The sequence below is a fragment of the Cydia strobilella genome, chromosome 8 (genome assembly GCF_947568885.1).
Source record: "Cydia strobilella chromosome 8, ilCydStro3.1, whole genome shotgun sequence".
Taxonomy (NCBI): Eukaryota; Metazoa; Arthropoda; class Insecta; order Lepidoptera; family Tortricidae; genus Cydia; species Cydia strobilella.
This window is the reverse complement of record NC_086048.1, coordinates 10,573,621-10,595,196: the sequence shown is the minus strand read 5'-3', so window position 1 is coordinate 10,595,196 and position 21,576 is coordinate 10,573,621. Positions and strand designations below refer to the sequence as shown.

Here is a 21,576-nt window from a genome sequence, read left to right as displayed (position 1 = left end):
AAATGGTCCCGCCTCAGCATAATGCTAACCCAAAAGTCAGCGCTGATCTTCCGGCGAGACCAATAAAGTTTTCTGCTCTAATGTGTATGATAATCGAAATAATTCAGCGCCTGTAGTAGCGTGGAAAGGTCACGACAGCGCTCGTGATTCGTAGCTCCTACGATTGCTCGAGAGTCGAGAACGAGCGTTACATATTTAACTTTATATACTGAAAACATATCTTACGAGCACTTTCAAATAGTTATCCTGAATATTTTTTTGCCAACTGATGATTATTTTTATAAAAAATACCTACACTCTAGTCAGGAAATCTGCTAACAAGTTCATTCATCAATAGGTGAACTTGTAAAACATACTTCTCTTTATGCAGCAACAACAAACTACTAACTACCTAGTCGGCTCATAAGTTCTGTCACTGGCCTTTAAAATTTAAATTTGGAACTCCTAAAACAAAAACCGTTCTGCATTTGAATTTCGAATCTTTATTAAATATTTGAGTAGTATAATTTTGCAATTTTCTGTTTTCTTCAACATGGAGTGGACGCTTAAAGATAGCCGTACCGCAATAATTGCACTATATCGTTGTGGTCACTCGCCGACTAAAATATTTAAGCTACTTGAAAATTTAAAATTCTCTCTAAGATTTGTGTATCGTACCATAGAAAGATACAGTGAGGTCTCTAGTTTAAATGACAAGAAAAGAAGCGGTCGTCCGCGTACAGCTAGGACTCCAGCGGTTGTACAAGCAATTAGGGCACGCATTGCCAGAAATCCCGCTAGGAAACAAAAAGTTATGGCCCTCCAGATGGGTTTGAGCAAAAACACGGTGAAAAGAGTGCTTAATCAAGACCTGAGACTTCGTGCTTATAAACGAAAAACTGGCCATCTTCTCAATGGTCGGCTTAAAGCTTTAAGGCTTAAAAGATCTAAAGCTTTATTGAAGAAGTACGCTAAAAATAAGCACCGTTGTATACTGTTTTCGGACGAGAAAATTTTTGACATAGAAGAAAACTGTAATAAACAAAATGATAGAGTGTACGCTCGCAATAGTAAAGAAGCGTCTAATAGCATTCCCCGTATTCAAAGAGGTCATCACCCTTCATCTGTGATGGTTTGGCTGGGAGTTTCTTATGCGGGCGTCACTAGTATGCATTTTTGTGAGAAAGGAGTAAAAACCAGGGACCGGCCCGCTATCCCTTATCGGGGTTTTATAAGGGTATTGCATAAGGCTTAACTCACCATACCCTTTGCCAGACGAAACCCTTTGTTTTGGTTTTAAAAACCCTTATATAAAGCTACCACATTTGAGTAATCGGTAGCCCAAATACCCTTACAAAACCCTTATCATCCGCTCACCAACACCTTGCATATTGCTTATAAGGGTTAGCCTTATAAAGGGCTTCCCTTTTAGCATATAAGCGTGTTAATTTAAGTCGTCTACCTTGTTCATAAAGCACACATTACTTCGAATCCGAGCGATCGTCAGCGGCGACGGCGGCGTTCTTTGACTTGACACGTATTTTCTTTTCATACACTACCGTAGATATATACTAATCCTGTTTCTTTCACGCAAAGGGAAACCTTTATAAAAAGCGCTTAAATATAAGGGTAACCCTTATTAAGAGCTAGCCTTATTTTTGGTTAGCTCGTCGGTAAGGGTTAGTCAAAGGTAAGGGTATGAATGGGCTTGCAGTTCAATAGGGAAAGTCTTTCAATGTGTTAGCCGTGTTTAAGTGTCGCCCATTGAAAGGGTTTTATCGCGGAAAGGGTTGTCCGGTCCCTGGTAAAAACTAGTGCCAAAGTGTACCAAGACACGGTGTTGACTAATATTGTGAAACCACTATCCCATACGATGTTTCTAAACCAGCATTGGGTTTTCCAGCAGGACTCTGCTCCAGCCCATAAGGCAAAGTCTACACAAGCCTGGCTCGCCTCCAATAAAATCGACTTTATACGGCATGAAGATTGGCCCTCCTCTAGCCCAGATCTTAATCCTTTAGACTATAAAATATGGCAGTATTTAGAGGAAAAGGTGTGCTCAAAACCTCATGCAAATCTAGACTCGCTGAAAAAATCTCTTGCTACGGCAGTGGCCAATATCGACATGAAAGTGGTGCGTGAATCCATTGACGACTGGCCACGAAGACTTCAAGCCTGTGTAGATAATTATGGCGGTCATTTTGAATAAATGTTATACATTTAGATTCTCTAGTTTATAAGCTTTCAAACGCTGTACAAATTATACGGAATAAACTTAAACTTTTGATTTTATTTGATACTATGTATATGACAGAACTTATGAGCCGACTAGGTACAAATAACGTACAGTACCTACAGAGGAATCTCTGCTATGATTCACACTCGCCGGGTTTTGTAATCTCTACAAATTAATCTTGATTTTGTTGACACCCGCTAAGTAATTGTTTGAAGCAGAATGTAGCGGTTCGTCCGCCTACATTACTACTGTACAGCCGTCTGCCACGCTTAAGAGCTCTGGAGTAACCACAATTGAAAAAATAATTTCCATTGTTAACTTTATTTTGTCAGAACAAGGTATAGAATTGATTGTTTTTTAACATGTAGTTACAGCGTTTTAATGTTAAAGTTTATTATCACCGAGTAATTGAACAATGAACGGATTTAAGCAGCCGTAAAACTTTAGAACTAGCAGCTACGCTGCGTATTCGCTATGTTTATATTTTGACCCCTTGGGAAATTATGGAGTGGTTCGCCAGCCCACGTAATGGTTTTAGAAATTCAAGACGAATGCGGACGATAAATATTCAATTCCTTGACAGCATATACGAGTATGAGTAAGAAAGCTTTGGCTTCCTTTATTTTCTCATAGAAATGTTTGCTCGTGCTTAATGTTGGCAAGGTTGACCTCATTTAGTCGACTTCGGCGTCTTGTTTTTACAAAACTGTCTCGGTATGATTGTGTTTTAACCTTTTGGACGCCAATGACCGATATATCGGCACCGCAGGTCCAACGCCAAAGACGGATTAATCAGTCACAGACCACAGAGCAACATAGACCTACGTGCATAAAGTTCAATTTCAGTTTTGACGCTTCGGTGACGTGGCGTCCGAGTGACAGCTTTTGTGTTTGACACGGCGTCGAAAAGGTTAACCTTTCATATGTTTGTGGTGGTTACGAATCGTGGGTTTAAATCTCGGTTGTGCTGTATAGTGCAGAAAAAATCGTTCTCGGAAAAAATGCAAAAAGATGACTAAAAATTCGATCAGGATCCTCATCATATAGGCAAGAGTTTAATTAACATGATTCTTGCTAGATACAACGTGGTCTACACTTCTCATGCAAAACGTGAACACTGTAGACACATGAGTTGCAAGTTGCAAATACATATGATATGGTACAAGTAAGACGCAAAAGGCAATATGTTCGGCTAAAAAACTGCCAGAGCTCCGAGGACGTGTTTTTGCTCTGCTTGTGCAGACCACTAATGGACAAAACGAAAGAAGTAGGCATCTGTTTTGAGGTTGAGAATCAAAATTTTACTGCCCAATGAATTTGAATTTTATCGAAGTACGCACTGGCCAATGAAGTGAACACTAAATTGCTGTCACAATAGGTAATTTCCTGGTTAATATGAGAGCCCATAACAACATCAATCCACAAATATAATAGAATAGATCTGATAATAATAATAATATATTCCACTTAAATGTTAATATATCTCTTTGTAGCTGCGTATGTCGGTTATTTTAACATTTCTCCTTTACGTCGCTCTGGCCGGCTAACCGCGTAAATCGAAATTTGCAGATAGTTAATCTATGTTTTTAGTACCTATTTGTTATAGCGGCAACAGAATCATCTGTGAAAATTTCAACTGTGATAGACCGACGGACTGACAGACGGACAGCGGAGCCTTAGTAATAGGGTCCCGTTTTTACCCGTTTTTTGGATACGGAACCCTAAAAAAAGAGCACTTTGCCGGCCTAGGCCTGTAATTTTATAAAATTTCATTAAAGACCTCTACTCCGCAGCCTATTTTAAGGAACATACTCGTAATATCAATATTTCATTGCATGTTTGAGAAAACATTTTTTCGAATTGTGTCCCCTTGTCTTTCTTGCTATTACCCGTCTTTCTTTGTTTCTTCTGAATAAAAGCTCACCTGGCGCTGGTCTGGTCCGTGCTGACGGACACGAAGTTGTCCGGGAACATGCCTCTGCGGCCGCGCAGCTCGCCGCGCCACCAGCCGCCCGGCAGCCGTTCCACTTCGCGCAGCACCTCGCCGGGCCGGATGGTCAGCTCGTCCGGCTCGGACGCGTCGTATGCGTAGTTCGCTACGCAGGTCACTGCTAAAACAAAACTACTTTAGCTACTGCTCAATAGATATTACACTGTCAATCGTTAATGCGTTAAGAGTTGTGCATATTGATCGATTTACCGTTTAGCTGAAGTTGGTAAGAAGTTATTAATAATTAATACTAATGAAGACCATGAAATGATGACATTAAAAACCGACTAGTGACCTGGATTCTTTTTTGTTACAGATTGTTACTTATTTGTTATTTTATTACATTAAAACACAATACAGAAATACAATGTCAAAAATTATACAAATATTAATAAATACCTAAAATCACACAAATACAAAACAAAACACAAAGCAGTAAGCAACAGTCAGTCAAAAATCCCACCCCGCGTCATCCCCGGCGCAAAGGTGCCCAAAACGCTCGCCGCATTACCACGCTGAACCGCAATGAATAACCTCTGCACCAAGAATGAGCCGGATTTGTTATTTATAACCAGATTAGTTGTAAATACTATGACGCACTGTTATCCTTGAAATATTTTATGAAAAATTTAACACTTTTATCACCGTAAGTTGGTTATTTTAGTGTGTGTATGGCGCATGATAGGCCAATACCCCCTGATAAAGTCGTGGAGATATTTTTGAATTTTTATAATTTAGTAATTTAGTTTAAGGCCCCATTGGTTCAGGTTTTTCTCTCACTCTCATTGTTGTGCATGCCCAGGATCGCGGATATCATGTTTTTGAATTGTTATTTTTAGTAAGGTTAAGAAAAAATAAAGTTTAATGAAAAATAAAATTGCGCATTTTTAGAAGATTTTATTTTTTAGCTTTTATGCAAAAAAATGTTACAATTATTAAGGTGCGTTTTAGACCTATGTTCGTTATTTTTTTCTATCAAGCCAAAGTCAAGAAAACAGGTTCCGAATTGATGAAGTTACTAGAAAAACACCTCAAAATTGCTATTCATATTACAACCATTCATATTATTCATATTATTGCAACCATATATTATGATTTAAAAAAATGTTTGCTAAATGATTTTCAAAACACGCTGAACCTATATACACCTTACGAAAGTAAGTTTAAAACTTAATGTGTTTATTTGGCTGATGTTATTATTGTTTACAACATTCTGGCTTTAATTAATAAATTGTCATACACTTGTCATATCAACTATCTACATCAAGATAACATAATAATTTGGGCAGAATATTAGGCATCTAATTCTGATGTATTTTTATTATTATAATTTGTAAATATCATTGAATTAATAAGTTTTGGTATACCGTTTGTTCCTCACTGTTTAACACCACCACTGTTATCCACATTAGAATTAATTGTGTTTTATGTGAGTTCATTCTTGAGTTATTCAATATTACCTAACTATTTATTTTATTTTATTTATTATTACTTTCATTTTCACAATCATATAACTTTTTCATATAAACATTGTCTCTATTTTCCTTCCTAGATTACATTAAGGAAATGCATTTATACTCACCACAACTATGATCTGTTTGGACTATTTAATTTTATTTTTTTATAAGTACTAGATAACAAATACTAGCCCCAATGCAGTGGAGTTTGTCTAAGCGATCTTGTTCATATTTCATTTATTTTAATTATTTTTACATGTGTAGATCAAACAAATGAGTAATGGAACTTGGGACCCATAATAGAAATTAGACTTAATTTGATCTTATAATATTATTGCATGAGACATTAATTGTTGAAAAATTGATGTTTAAGAAAAGTTGTCCAAATCATTTCATAATCTCCTACTACACTTTTATACATACCGGGTGTGTCCTGTAACACGAGCAAGTCTTCAATGTATGCCCTTAACATTGTGATTGACGTTGCTTGTCACGCCTTAAACATAACAAAATTCGCAATACATTGGTCAATATAAGGAGTACAGACTACAGTTTAATTGCTCATATTACAGGCCACACCCAGTATATTATATCAAACAACATTATCCATACCCTATAAAAACAACAAGCAATCCAAAACATTTATTTCAATGATATTTACAAAATCTGTATTATAAAAATACATTGGAATCAAATGCCTTACATTGTTTCCATACTTTTGGCCTAGGGTGTATACATCAGAGGTCATAAAAGTGTACCAATATATTTTTACAATAAAAACATACAACTCACACTTTTTAGAAGCAGCAAATCTAGTAAAAAAGGTCTACAAATGGCCTCCATGTGTTGTATCTATGTCCCAGGTCATGCCTCATAAATGACCAAACTTTATATCAATTCAACCAATGGACCGCGAGCCAGGCGCAAATTTCGTCAGTCATCGCCTCCCGGGCGAAAATTCGTATAGCGGTTAACGGCTATGTATGATGAACCCTCGTGAACGTCAGCTGCCGCTCCGTTGGTGGGTTGAGGAATGGCAGCCACCGAAGCGCGTAAGACGGTCTTTCCACAGTGATACAATCGGCTGACGATTTTGTTTACTCACAATAGCATCTGAACTATCATCTGACAAAGTATCAAGCGGGAGGCGATGACTAAATTTTTTTTATAGACTTAATTTGCTGCCATTCCTCAACCCACCAGCAGAGCGGCAGCTGACGTTCACGAGGGTTCATCATACATAGCCGTTAACCACTATACGAGTTTTCGCCCGGGAGGCGATTGGTCATGGAAATCTGTTCCTGGCCCGCGGTCTACAAGGGCCTGACACTCTTTGATAGAGAAAGTTGTCTTATTGCGATTCCTATAAGAGGAAAGAGAAAATAGTGCCATGCTTTGTCCTTATCACCGACCGGGTGGCATCATAGGTAGGAGGCGATGGCGAAATACTGAATTTATAAGAGTGAAAGAGAAAAAATCCTATGCTGCCCAAATTTTATATGAATATTCTTTCTCTTACCCGCGGTCGCTTGGTGGAGCGTCTATAACTACTTGTATATACTATGTCTATAAATTGAACCTATATTATGTCCTACTGTTGGGCACACAGATTTAATATACCTAGTCGGCTCATAAGTTCTGTCATATACATAGTATCAAATAAAATCAAAAGTTTAAGTTTATTCCGTATAATTTGTACAGCGTTTGAAAGCTTATAAACTAGAGAATCTAAATGTATAACATTTATTCAAAATGCCATAATTATCTACACAGGCTTGAAGTCTTCGTGGCCAGTCGTCAATGGATTCACGCACCACTTTCATGTCGATATTGGCCACTGCCGTAGCAAGAGATTTTTTCAGCGAGTCTAGATTTGCATGAGGTTTTGAGCACACCTTTTCCTCTAAATACTGCCATATTTTATAGTCTAAAGGATTAAGATCTGGGCTAGAGGAGGGCCAATCTTCATGCCGTATAAAGTCGATTTTATTGGAGGCGAGCCAGGCTTGTGTAGACTTTGCCTTATGGGCTGGAGCAGAGTCCTGCTGGAAAACCCAATGCTGGTTTAGAAACATCGTATGGGATAGTGGTTTCACAATATTAGTCAACACCGTGTCTTGGTACACTTTGGCACTAGTTTTTACTCCTTTCTCACAAAAATGCATACTAGTGACGCCCGCATAAGAAACTCCCAGCCAAACCATCACAGATGAAGGGTGATGACCTCTTTGAATACGGGGAATGCTATTAGACGCTTCTTTACTATTGCGAGCGTACACTCTATCATTTTGTTTATTACAGTTTTCTTCTATGTCAAAAATTTTCTCGTCCGAAAACAGTATACAACGGTGCTTATTTTTAGCGTACTTCTTCAATAAAGCTTTAGATCTTTTAAGCCTTAAAGCTTTAAGCCGACCATTGAGAAGATGGCCAGTTTTTCGTTTATAAGCACGAAGTCTCAGGTCTTGATTAAGCACTCTTTTCACCGTGTTTTTGCTCAAACCCATCTGGAGGGCCATAACTTTTTGTTTCCTAGCGGGATTTCTGGCAATGCGTGCCCTAATTGCTTGTACAACCGCTGGAGTCCTAGTTGTACGCGGACGACCGCTTCTTTTCTTGTCATTTAAACTAGAGACCTCACTGTATCTTTCTATGGTACGATACACAAATCTTAGAGAGAATTTTAAATTTTCAAGTAGCTTAAAAATTTTAGTCGGCGAGTGACCACAACGATATAGTGCAATTATTGCGGTACGGCTATCTTTAAGCGTCCACTCCATGTTGAAGAAAACAGAAAATTGCAAAATTATACTACTCAAATATTTAATAAAGATTCGAAATTCAAATGCAGAACGGTTTTTGTTTTAGGAGTTCCAAATTTAAATTTTAAAGGCCAGTGACAGAACTTATGAGCCGACTAGGTAGTTAGTAGTTTGTTGTTGCTGCATAAAGAGAAGTATGTTTTACAAGTTCACCTATTGATGAATGAACTTGTTAGCAGATTTCCTGACTAGAGTGTAGGTATTTTTTATAAAAATAATCATCAGTTGGCAAAAAAATATTCAGGATAACTATTTGAAAGTGCTCGTAAGATATGTTTTCAGTATATAAAGTTAAATATGTAACGCTCGTTCTCGACTCTCGAGCAATCGTAGGAGCTACGAATAACATAATTTTAAAATTACTTATTTGTGATAGGAAATATGTTCTTGCCTTTGGGTCGCAATTTTTGGGCTGTTGCAGTTAATTATCATGCAACGAAGCATTTTTTAATTTTTCAAGGACGTCCGGCTGCAACAACTGACGCGCGTGGACTGTAATGAGCGACGGTCAACCTCGACGCTTGGTCGGGGTTCGGACACGCGAAGTAGATGCATTTGCGTCTTCTATGGTATATTTATTTCTGTGGTTTGGCACAAGCCTTTCTTATGAAAAGAGGGATTGGACTTATTTAAATACCTAAAACACATTGATGCTCAACTATGCTTTTAAAATAAATAAATAAGACAATGTATGAAAACAAAGATTAAGATTATTACCTTACCTAATTATTTTAATCAATAACTCAGTGACGCAGACCAAAAAGATATGAATTTTTCAAACAGGGCATATTTAATATATGTGGTAAAAGTCATTTCCAAAAAATAGGTATATAATAACATCAATACTTTATTAACATAATTACAATTTTACAAACAAAACTTACATTATAACGTCATAATAAATTAAAAACAGGAAATCGATAATCCATGCATAGATCGTGATTGGCAATGCAGGCTTCGTCAAGTGGACACAAAAGCAAATCAGCAACAGGCTTCGTCATCTACTTACAAATGATGTAATCTGCAACAGGCTTTGTCAATCTTAACCACTAAATTAAACTAGGCTATGGTGCCACCCCATACCGTAGACGGCCCAAACGTCCCCATGACACAGGCAGCGTTGCGCCGTTGAATTGCCAAGGAGATATATAATTAAAAATAAAAATAAATGTAAAATAAAAATAAATAAAAAATTTAAAAGAAAAACCAAATAAAAAGCAAAAATAAGTAAAAGCTGTAATAATTTAATTTCAATTCTTTTTAAAAAAAAGGGAACCACCTTCAAAAAACCAACCCACTGAAAAGCACAAAATAATTTTAATATACCCCACCCCCTATCCTTGTCCAGTCCCTATCCCGTCGTAAAGCAAATTTCTGCCAAAAAGTAATTAATACCTAATAATAAGCAAATTAATAACCATCCGGGTAATGGCTTAGTTTTCGAAGGCGGAGCCAATCCAACAGAAAGACATGTTTAGTTCTTGCACTACTAACTTCTCGTATTTCTTTTTCTATTTGGCAGCAAAGAAAGTTTTTGTTGGTCATCTCATCAAGACGTGTCGGAAGACCAAAACAGCGTGTGCCTATGTTGCACGAAACCTAAGTTGCACTAGGTACAGCGCGGGTTTAGCATCAGCTCCATCTTGGGTACTGCTCTCCTAATTGCTCATCAAGACGTGTCGGAAGACCAAAACAGCGTGTGCCTATGTTGCACGAAACCTGCGATCCACTTTTACAATAAATAAATAAAACAATGTATGAAAACAAAGATTAAGATTATTACCTTACCTAATTATTTTAATCAATAACTCAGTGACGCAGACCAAAGATATGAATTTTTCAAATAGGGCATATATAATATATGTGGTTAGTCATTTCCAAAAAATAGGTATATAATAACATCAATACTTTATTAACATATTACAATTTTACAAACGAAACTTATGTATTTTACGGCAAATTGACATTTGATATATCTTTACGAGCTACCTACATTTACCAAAATACTACAGTTCTATCTTGGATACTGCTCTCCCAAGTGCTCATGTATTTTACGGCAAATTGACATTTGATATATCTTTACGAGCTACCTACATTTACCAAAATACTACAGTTCTATCTTGGATACTGCTCTCCCAAGTGCTCATCAAGACGTGTCGGAAGACCAAAACAGCGTGTGCCTATGTTGCACGAAACCTGAGTTCCACTAGGTACAGCCAGGGTTCAGCATCAGCTCCATCTTGGGTACTGCTCTCCTAAGTGCTCATCAAGACGTGTCGGAAGACCAAAACAGCGTGTGCCTATGTTGCACGTAACCTAAGTTCCACTAGGTACAGCCAGGGTTCAGCATCAGCTCCATCTTGGGTACTGCTCTCCTAATTGCTCATCAAGACGTGTCGGAAGACCAAAACAGCGTGTGCCTATGTTGCACGAAACCTAAGTTCCACTAGGTACAGCCAGGGTTTAGCATCAACTCCATCTTGGGTACTGCTCTCCTAAGTGCTCATCAAGACGTGTCGGAAGACCAAACCAGCGTGTGCCTATGTTGCACGAAACCTGAGTTCCACTAGGTACAGCCAGGGTTCAGCATCAGCTCCATCTTGGGTACTGCTCTCCTAAGTGCTCATCAAGACGTGTCGGAAGACCAAAACAGCGTGTGCCTATGTTGCACGAAACCTAAGTTCCACTAGGTACAGCCAGGGTTCAGCATCAGCTCCATCTTGGGTACTGCTCTCCTAATTGCTCATCAAGACGTGTCGGAAGACCAAAACAGCGTGTGCCTATGTTGCACGAAACCTAAGTTCCACTAGGTACAGCCAGGGCTTAGCATCAGCTCCATCTTGGGTACTGCTCTCCTAATTGCTCATCAAGACGTGTCGGAAGACCAAAACAGCGTGTGCCTATGTTGCACGAAACCTAAGTTCCACTAGGTACAGCCAGGGTTTAGCATCAGCTCCATCTTGGGTACTGCTCTCCTAAGTGCTCATCAAGACGTGTCGGAAGACCAAAACAGCGTGTGCCTATGTTGCGCGAAACCTAAGTTCCACTAGGTACAGCCAGGGTTCAGCATCAGCTCCATCTTGGGTACTGCTCTCCTAATTGCTCATCAAGACGTGTCGGAAGACCAAAACAGCGTGTGCCTATGTTGCACCAAACCTGCGTTCCACTAGGACCAGCCAGGGTTCATCATCAGCTCAGCTCTATGTATACTAAAACCTTCTCCAGAATGTAACAAACACTTTTCTGAAAACCGCATCAAAATCGGTTCAGCCTAACGCGAGATAATCGCGAACAAACATACATACATACATACATACATACATACATACATACATTAGGGTGTCCCGACGTTGTATGAAAAAAAAACTTGTCGTATACTAATGCAAGAGGTGTCAAAAGTTGCGTAAATTTACAAACATTACGAAAAATTTAAAAAATTTGAATTACGTGTTATCTTGAGGGCTCTACTAGCCTTTGAATATTTATTATTTTTTCGATTTCGCAGAAATATACCGTACGTCTAAAATAATACAAAAGAATGGTCAAAGGGTATTGAATTGTCAAAAGTACCAGAAATAAACTAAAATAAACAAAATGGCTATTATAATCAATGACAAATTTAGACTAATTTTTGTGTCCAGAATGTGGCATTTCTGCACGAGACAGCAACTTGTTTCTGATTAAGCCATCTCTAGAAGTAGCGTCTGTTACACTTTGTGAGACCTCTGTTACCACTTTAATACATCTTTCTACAGATTTTGTGTGACAAGAAAAGTCAACTGCTTAAGTAAACTTATCTTTCGTCATGATCTTAAGATCCTCGTTAGAGACATGTCGAAGAACTGGTGGTGCTGAAACATTACACTCGCCATACAATAATATCGGTGTAAACAGTAACAGAAAAGTTTATTTTAGGTCTAAATATCCTGCGTTTAGTGCCATTTTCAGCTTCTCTGGCATTTATTATTCTTTGCAATGCAAGGTCCCGAATGTGATATCTTTCTAGTGAGTAGTAAGTTCTCTGCATGGGCATAAAATAATTTCTCTCGATAAAAGAATGAATCCACAACAAATCTCAGGTTTTCGGGAAAAAAATCGAGAAAAAATAACTATTTGGAAAATATGTTTGGATCCATCTATAAAAGACGGATTTTTCTTTATTAGGAACTAAATAGGTGCGTATACTTTAACCGAGAAGTTGACAAGCAATTTCAATTCTTCGGATGGATTAAGAGTAGTAAGAGATTCAAATGAAGTGCATTTACAAGCAGCAACATCAAAAAGCTTCACAGATGATTAAACATAACTTTAAAACTGCTTTTAAAACTATCATTTTGATTAATTTTGGGATATCTTTTCAAATTTTGGTATTTTACGAAATAGTGTTTCAGTAATTAAATAACTCGTTCCTTCGTGATAGTTGGAACCGAAGCTTTGATCCAAATATTATGGATCTCTTCAGAAACAATCGCATATACATCTGAATTTGATTAATCTTTTCCATTACAGTTCGATTTCAGGTTATTTTTAACAAACAAAATAAATCGAAGGACGGCCTTTATGGTTGGTAGCTGTCGCGCATCAAGTTCTTTGAACGATGTGCCACTACGTTTTGAACTTATACTTATAAATCGAAACTAATGAACACAACTGTACTTTTATAACATAAATAATAACTTCGAGAGAAAGAAAACACTCGCGAGTCAAGTCATAAACGTACTAGACAAAAGTTGAAATTTGAGGGTAGTTTTAAGTTAAAACGTGACAAATGCTAATGCAATGGTAACATTTCATTTCACGCAAATCATAATATCAAGTATGTTATACAACTAAATAAAACAAAAGGTTATTTGTTTTGAAAAATTAGCTAAAGATTAAACATTTCATATAGAATAAAAAATGCAATTTTTTCAAAACTTTGAACGGCTGTAGAACCCTAATGCCGTACTTGTATACCATTTTTAAGTATATTTTTGTAATTGACATTTAATTACGCAACTTTTGAGAGGTCTTGCGTTAGTGAAATCTAAAAAAAAAATATTCGGGACACCCTAACATACATACGGGTCAAACTGAGAACCACCTTTTTTTTTAAGGCGGTTAAAAAGTAGAAATTAGACGCCTTAACAACTTATGACAGATTTGGAACCAAACATTATTTTTTATATTATAGGACATTCGTGGGACATTCTTACACAGATTGACTAAGTCCCACGGTAAGCCCAAGGAGCACACAAACATACATACATACATACGGGTCAAACTGAGAACCACCTTTTTTTTGAAGGCGGTTAAAAAGTAGAAATTGGACGCCTCAACAACTTATGACAGATTTGGAACCAAACATTATTTTTTATATTATAGGACATTCGTGGGACATTTTTACACAGATTGACTAAGTCCCACGGTAAGCCCAAGGAGCAAGCCTCCTATGTTATGGGTACTCGGACAACGATATATATAATATATAAATACTTAAGTACATAGAAAACACACTCCATGACTCAGGAACAAATATCTGTGCTCATCACACAAATAAATGCCCTTACCGGGATTCGAACCCAGGACCATCGGCTTCACGGGCAGGGTCACTAACCACTAGGCCAGACCGTTCGTCGAAAACATATAAAATGATTAGTACTGTATACTTTGTTTTGTATACTGTCTGCGATAATCCTCAACATTATGTGACTCACTGCTCCTTTACGAGTCCTTATTTACATTCTTATCACACAAACAATACAAAGTTGACTCAACATTTGTTCGCAAGAAAATTTATACCTGAGAAATACAGTACAGCACAATTTTTTCGATTCAATAGTTATGGAATGTTGCTGCGAAACTCGAGAAGCTTTCAAATGCTATATTAAGGTGCGTCCGCGTTATGTTTATTAGAATTCCGCATGCATATGAGCATATGACATCACATAGGTAGCCAGCAGTATGAGTCATTCAACAGCCTCAAGAACACATCAATACATACTTAATTACGCCAATACTGAGATTAAATAAAAACTAAACCTTAAAACACGTAGCACTGTAAAGCGATAAGATAAATCCAGCGAAGCAGATTTTGCAAATTGTCACATAAGACCGCTGACCGTTTAAGATTTATGGAATTTCCGGCTAATAACTATTATAAAACATTAATGCATGTGCATTAAAAATAAGTTAGGGCAAACTACGTCAGCTGAATTGATGTCGCGTACGGTACAGTTATTTTATACATACACAAACAAGACGATAAGTTAAGACATTACATACCCTTCTGATTTGCATTGGTCTCCATATTTGTTATGAATAAATATCACATGTTCACAACACAAACACCAATAACACTGACTGTACCCGAATTAGTATTTACGCCACGACCTAGTGAACACAACACGACTTAAATTAAAATAAGGGCAAGCGCGAGAACGAGAAGTAACTCGACATGTTTTTTTTTTTTTGAATACGCATGAATACGTCAATCTGGTTGCTACCACAGATAACACTGAAGCACAGCACAGAAGTAAAGGCTTGATAATACTTTAACAGACAGGCGTACCGGACCGTCCCCTGGTCTGGTCCAGGCCTGTTAGGTGGTCCGCGTCTCCGCGTTATAAGTGAAAGATAAGCCCGCTCCAGACTACGCGGCGCGAAGCCGCGAACGCGAATGTGGAATCGATTTCGCTGATTAGCGAACTAGACTCCACACTCGTGTTCGCGCCGCGATTCGCGCACGAGTGTGGAGGGCCCTTAAGAGAGATATTTTGACCGGACCAAGGTCACGGTCCGGTACACCCGTCTGTTACTGTTTAAATTTGATATATAGTTGGTCAAACCAAATTGTCAGTAATTATTTACTTATGAACAAAAAAAACTAATGATTTGTTTTTATCAAAAAAAAACTATACTCATCCTTTTCTTTTAGGTTCTCTGTCTATGTTTGAAATTTACAAACTATAGTTTGTCAAAGGACTGTCTCATTTCAAACATAGACAGAGAGAATCACACTATCTTTGTCTTACACTAGTACTAGTACCCAAAAGAAAAGGATGAGTATAGTTTTTTTGTTCTTATTTACTGACAATTTGGTTTGACCAACTATAAAAAAACTAATTCAAGAATATTATTTTCATGGAGTTAACCTCGCTCCAGACTACGCGGCGCGAAGCCGCGAATGCGAGTGTGGAGTCGATTTCGCTGATTAGCGAACTAGTTCACACTCGTGTTCGCGCCTTTGCGCCGCGATTCGCGCACGAGTGTGGAGGGCCCTATAGATTATTTTTACGTTGGATATTAAATTTTATACCGATTTTCATATTTTGTACACATTTCTCGAATTAGATCCTTATGTTGGTAGAAACATATTTGTTGCGTTTTTGATAAAGGCCTTTAATCCTGTTTACTCTATCGTCTCTATCTATGGTAGACGAATACGAACCGAGTTAACTCGGTGGATATTTATTTTCGATTAAAATATACTGAAATTAAACAACCAGTTCACAAAATGAACAGGACCTTGCTCTCACGAGCGTTGCTGCTGAATAGCATAAGAAATACCGCTAAAAACTCGAAGCAATCTACCAGAAATTCTGGACATGGGTAAGTGTTGTTATGTCACTGATGGCGAATCGGCGATGTCAAAGAAAATGTGATAGCGAAGACGAATATCCTTATTTATAATCACAACTTATTACACTATTCATATTAAACTTAACGCTTACCATATATTTATATGTATAGAAACAGCCTCACTTAATAACTTATTAGATAGGCTATAAAATTGGTGGAATAACCAGGATCAAATTATAAAAATTATCATGTTCCCATAACTGCTTATGTATTGTCGGATTACCTACGTGTTATCCCTTTTTGGGGCTTATATTTTCCCTTTAGTTTATAGTGACAAAGTATTTAGAAGTAAAAAAAATATCCCCTCTCGCATGTCTCTCCTGAATGCTTTATTTTGATTGTATTTTTTTTTTGTTTGCATATATTTTCCTGCATGCACTTTTTTGTAGTTCAATTAATTTATAGTTCATATTTGATATCTCTCGTTCAATCAACGGCCATCATACTCAGTATTGTTAAGATTTCTCAGTAAATTGTATTTACCCGGTTCCCGAGATACAGGCTGCGCCTAGTTTGGGGCCGATGGATATTAGCTTAATTGTAAAATCTAATTTATTTATTTTTGTTCAACCTGTGATGTCAACTTGTAAAATATTTGGTAAATAAACGATTTGTATTTGTATTTTGTATAAGTAAATTATAAAATGTCATTTGTAAATTTTTAGGTCTTGGTCATACCGTGTGCCTCCACCGCTACCATCCAAGGGTGTGGAGATGAAAGCCAACATTATTGGTGGACTCTGCTGGTGGTGGATCCTCCACCATATCTTTACTGAACCTGAACATATTTATGTAAGAGTATAATATGTTAAGAAAGAATCTCAAACTGTACACAAGCACAATGCCTTGTTTCCAGTAACTGGTTTGGTTGTATGTGTATTGAGCATTATTCTAAGGTCTGCAAACAGCTGGTGGCTCTTTGGACCTGCAATTGTCTTCAAGACACCAAAACAATCACACTTAGGGGACTTAGACTCGTCAAATCAAATTGACATTCCTAACACTTATAATTTCTATCGTGGCTGGCTCTCGTCTTCAAAAGCTTGCTGACCCCTGGATAAATCTGGCCCTATCTGTATTTCTATAAAACTTCCTTTCCCAGTGACATTTTCTATAGAGGGTGCAGTGTATGTTAATGAGATGACATTACTATTATGCCTTAGTTAACACTTTTACTGTCCGTGCATTACATGTAATGCACCATCCAATTAACCGTTATGTCTATGTGACGTCAGAAATGGATAGTTCTGTAAGTGTATGTATCACATATAACGCATGGATGTATCAACCCATCTCATTGTTGAAAGCAACGGACAGTAAAAGTAAATGCATTGACTGACATAATAATTATAAATTAATAGTATCCTGAAAACAGCACAAAATACTTATTCCTGGTATGCTTATTGCAGGGAGAATGGCCTTATATTGACCCGAGCACCTGGACAGATTCGGAACTGGGCATCCCTCCTGATTCAGCTGGACCCTTGAAGCATTAATAGAAAATAATATTACCTAATTCATTAGCTTTTGGCAAGACATACATTATGAGATACTTCCATCTCAACGTCAAGGTAGCAGAATTACAATTGTAAAATTAGCTAATGATTTGTACAGATTTATTTTAATTAAATGTAGCATGATTCATTAATGTTATAAATAAAATAAAAAAACAAAATATAATACATTTTCTTCCTTAATCTAGTTTTATTAGCACTTGGTAAGTATCAAGTTTACTTAGTAATGAAGTAGATCAGAGGACTGGTTTACAAAAGCTTGTAAGCACAGAATACAATAATAAATTAATAAGGTACCCCTTATTAACATGTTCTGTACTTGTAGTCTGCAGACAGCCTTTTTCTGTGGTACATTGAGTAGAATAAACTATACTTGCCTTTTACATATAAGGCATAAGGGTGTCAGAAATAATTCAAAATTGAACCCTGTCACTTTGAAACAAAGTTCAAAATCATGTGGGAATATATTCCCTCTGCCTTATATAGGCTTAAGTCAGTCTCCCCCCAATGATGGGCCCTTTCAACTTTATTGTCACACAACATCCATGACTTTCCTACAAAAACAGGTCAAATGCTAGACTAATCATTTGGGTAGGTTATCTTAGGTCTGTTCTTGTTCTGTCAGCAGTACAAAATATAATACCAGCCTCTTACTTATGGCAAAATTACTACAAGTATTAAGAACTTGAATCAATATGGTGCAAAATTACTATGGAATAAAAAAAATATTAGTAGATAGATTTTCAGGTACAATATTTTATTCTTATTCCACTAATCTAAACATCTACTACTAAATGTAACATGACTATTTTGGGCGACTCTTACAACAAGGCGTGCCTGTACCCTTTTCTATGATTGCATTATCATCATATGGTATATTGTCTAATTTTAATGTGTCTCGAGTTATTCTTGCCTCTGCAACAGAAGATAGTTATTTACAAACTAGAATATTACAATTATAAACATAATGATATTGTGTAAATAGCTTACCAAAGACTCCAGGTTTAATCTCTTTTGCTTGTATTACTTGTGTCCTTAATTCTCTTTCTACATCTTCTCCAAAGGCAATCATCTTAAATTAAAAAAAGGTTCTAATTAGTGTTTAAATGAAAAACACTAGAATGGTACTTCGTATAACTATTGCTATAATCAGTATCAATATATAAAATTCACTGTTACACTCTATGCAAGTATGCATAGATATATCGAACTGAAACTTATGTGGCCAAATTTTGGGCAGTTTACCCTTTTATTAACTAAAGTCCATTTAAGCTTAGTAATAATAATAAATTAAGTGGAAACATTTTCTGTCTTGAGTGGAACTTGAACCCACGACCGTTCATAGATATTTCAATAGTGCAGTAAAATGAATAGTTCACCATTAACCACATCTGATTTTGTGTAGTGATATTGTATTACCCTGATAATTCACCTTGTTTTCTTATCAGGTTGTATTTGAATCTCTTTCCTCAATATGTCAAATGAATGTGGCACAGACACAACATAACAAATCATTTAGTGATTTTTCGCTTGAGATGAATTATAGTAGCAAATAGGCTTGTTGTTTGCTCAGTAGTTTAAAAATAATAATAAATATGGGTAACTTGTTGTTATTTTTGATTATTATTTTACTTACGGCCTTTATTGCTTCTTCATTGTCAACTCCTTTGTTTTTCTTAAATTCTTCATTTATTTTTAACCTCCCAGCTGTTAATGCCATTTGATCTCCATTAAACAGTTTGAGCCTAGTTCTATGGAGTTTTTTAAAACATTGCAGAACCTGAAATTTTTACAAATTACGTATTAAAACTTAAGTTATATTAAAATATAGTCACAAAGTGAATGTGTATGTGTGAAGCACCAATCTTGTATAGTAGTGAGATTCAAAATAGTCCACGGCGCACATGCAAGTTTGAGATTTCATCGGCACCCTAACCTAGCTAGGCTAAACAGATGGGCAAAACATGGTGAGAAGGATTGCCTCACGGCGCCCATCTTTATCTTTACTATCTACGGCGTACCAGGGCGCCGCGGCGCACTGTTTGGGAACCGTGTAGTGTAGTAGAAAATAGTTTATAAATTTCTAATCAATTCCTAGCCGGCCAGGCCTGCCTGCCTTTTTTAAACTGAAATAAAGGCTTAGTTTGTATCAAACAAATGAGAGTAGTATATTATGCAGTAAAAATTAGTCTTTCAATTATTTAATAGTAAATAAATCGAACTTACATTTCTTCTTAGATTACTCATTATGTAACAATTGCGAATTGTTTAAACCACGAATTTACTATCAGGCAAACATAAAAATTTCGTTTCGTATGCGATGAGACTATTTTATTTTTATCATTATCATATATTTTTTATATATTTTAGTTGGCTGAGCTGAAGACATCATCCTGACACATACCAGATCTATCATGGAGACTATATAAAGGAGCCAAATCTCTATGTATGAAAAGTGTCCATCAAAAAACAATAATTAGGCGGCGCCACCATATACCAAAAACAACCTACGTAATTTGGTCGGGTTATTTGTTGCCTTATATGGTTCATGTTATACTCATAACCCAGAGCCTAACTAGCGCCACCGGAGAGATTAGGAACTATTATTTAAAGCTTGATTGCAAAAACTACAGAGGCATTAGCTTACTCAGCGTCGTCGGCAAATTGTATGCAAAGATATTGATTGAAAGAGTAGTGAAAGAAACCGATGAGAAAGTATGGGATGCACAAGCGGGATTCCGAAAGGGTATGGGATGTACGGATCAAGTCTTTTCCTTGCGATGCATAGCCGAAAAGTATTTGGCCAAAGGTCAGAAGGTCTATTGCGCTTTCGTGGATTTGGAAAAGGCTTATGACAGAGTGGTAAGGAATGAACTTTGGTCGGTACTGTCGGTGCATGGATTGAGCGGCCGTCTCATTCAGGCACTGAAATCGCTCTATGAGGATTCCAGTGCTTGTGTGAGGGTAAACGGGTCGTACACTGAGTGGTTTAGCATCGAAAAGGGTGTTAGGCAGGGGTGTGTAGCGTCACCGTGGCTGTTTAATCTGTTCATGGACAGTAGTTTGCATGATTTGAGAAATGATGAATGTGGGCTGAGAATGAGTGGGTTACCCGTCAAATGTCTTATTTACGCTGATGACCTGGTATTGCTAGCGTCATCGGGTGAAGAGTTGCAGGAGATGGTAACTAGAATGCATGGATCTTTTGAAAGGAAAGGAATGAAAATAAATGTAAGTAAGACGAAAGTTATGGTATTTGAAAAGGAGGAATATATGACAAACTGTGAAATTTTGATTGGTCAAGAAAGAGTAGAACAAGTGAAAGAGTTTGTGTATCTGGGAACATTATTTACTAGGAACGGTAAGCATGATAAAGATATTGAAAGGAGAGTGAGTGCTGGAAATCGCGTGAATGGGGCACTTAACGCTTTTATGAGCAGCCAGAAGGTGTCGCAAAAGGCACGGTTGGCTGTGCATAGAGGGGTGCTGGTGCCTACACTTATGTATGGTAGCGAAAGTTGGGTATGGCAGAAGAGGCATCAGAGCCAAGTGAATGCAGTGGAAATGAGAGCGTTGAGAAGTGTGTGTGGTGTGAGATTACAAGATAGAATTAGGAACAGTGTGATAAGGGAAAAGTGTGGCCTGAGCGAAGATGTAGTGACAAAAATTGAGAAAGGTATGTTGAGATGGTTTGGACACGTGGAAAGAATGAGTGAAAGAAGGCTAACAAAGAGAGTGTATAAGGGAGAGGTAGAAACGGGAGTTGGAAGGGGCAGACCTCGGCGGACTTTCTCTGATCAGATCGGGGAAATCCTGAAGAAAGGCCAGGTCAAGAGCACCCTAAACCGGCGAGCGTGTATGAGGAATGTTATGAAAGTGAAGGAAGCGAAAGAGGTATGTTAGGATCGTAGCAAGTGGAAATCCGTGGTCTCTGCCTACCCCTCCGGGAAATAGGCGT

At 37.4% G+C, this 21,576-nt stretch overlaps 3 protein-coding genes across 4 annotated transcripts in view; 1 reads left to right on the top strand and 2 right to left on the bottom strand.

The window, feature by feature from the left end:
* LOC134743604 (SH3 domain-containing kinase-binding protein 1) overlaps positions 1–14,924 on the bottom strand; it is a 51,185-nt gene extending 36,261 nt beyond the window's left edge. For both annotated transcript variants that reach the window (XM_063677163.1, XM_063677164.1), the window contains exons 1-2: positions 14,749–14,924; positions 4,140–4,323 (exon numbers count right to left, since the gene is read on the bottom strand). In XM_063677163.1, coding sequence (XP_063533233.1) covers positions 4,140–4,323; positions 14,749–14,773 — 209 coding nt within the window. In that variant the 5' untranslated portion in view covers positions 14,774–14,924. The remainder of the gene's footprint in view (positions 1–4,139; positions 4,324–14,748) is intronic.
* Positions 14,925–15,891: 967 nt separating this feature from the next.
* On the top strand, positions 15,892–17,784 carry LOC134743600 (NADH dehydrogenase [ubiquinone] 1 beta subcomplex subunit 2, mitochondrial-like). The gene is made up of 3 exons (XM_063677159.1): positions 15,892–16,074; positions 16,770–16,896; positions 17,514–17,784. Exons 1-3 carry the CDS (start codon positions 15,980–15,982, stop codon positions 17,598–17,600), a joined length of 309 nt encoding a protein of 102 aa, XP_063533229.1. The 5' UTR covers positions 15,892–15,979; the 3' UTR covers positions 17,601–17,784.
* A 570-nt stretch (positions 17,785–18,354) lies between these two features.
* On the bottom strand, positions 18,355–19,996 carry LOC134743599 (complex III assembly factor LYRM7). Its single transcript, XM_063677158.1, has 4 exons — positions 19,845–19,996; positions 19,255–19,398; positions 18,609–18,690; positions 18,355–18,533 (listed from the first exon to the last, which is right to left on the bottom strand). Exons 1-4 carry the CDS (start codon positions 19,863–19,865, stop codon positions 18,424–18,426), a joined length of 357 nt encoding a protein of 118 aa, XP_063533228.1. The 5' UTR covers positions 19,866–19,996; the 3' UTR covers positions 18,355–18,423.
* Between the last annotated feature and the right edge of the window lie 1,580 nt (positions 19,997–21,576).

Bases quoted from the DNA above. Each gene is read 5' to 3' on its own strand.
- LOC134743600 (XM_063677159.1), top strand. From the start codon at position 15,980: ATGAACAGGACCTTGCTCTCACGAGCGTTGCTGCTGAATAGCATAAGA. The intron at 16,075-16,769 runs GTAAGTGTTGTT...GTAAATTTTTAG, and splicing joins ACCAGAAATTCTGGACATGG to GTCTTGGTCATACCGTGTGC. The intron at 16,897-17,513 runs GTAAGAGTATAA...TGCTTATTGCAG, and splicing joins CTGAACCTGAACATATTTAT to GGAGAATGGCCTTATATTGA.
- LOC134743599 (XM_063677158.1), bottom strand. From the start codon at position 19,865: ATGAGTAATCTAAGAAGAAAT. The intron at 19,399-19,844 runs GTAAGTTCGATT...TAAAAATTTCAG, and splicing joins TGAGTAATCTAAGAAGAAAT to GTTCTGCAATGTTTTAAAAA. The intron at 18,534-18,608 runs GTAAGCTATTTA...CTTCTGTTGCAG, and splicing joins GATTAAACCTGGAGTCTTTG to AGGCAAGAATAACTCGAGAC.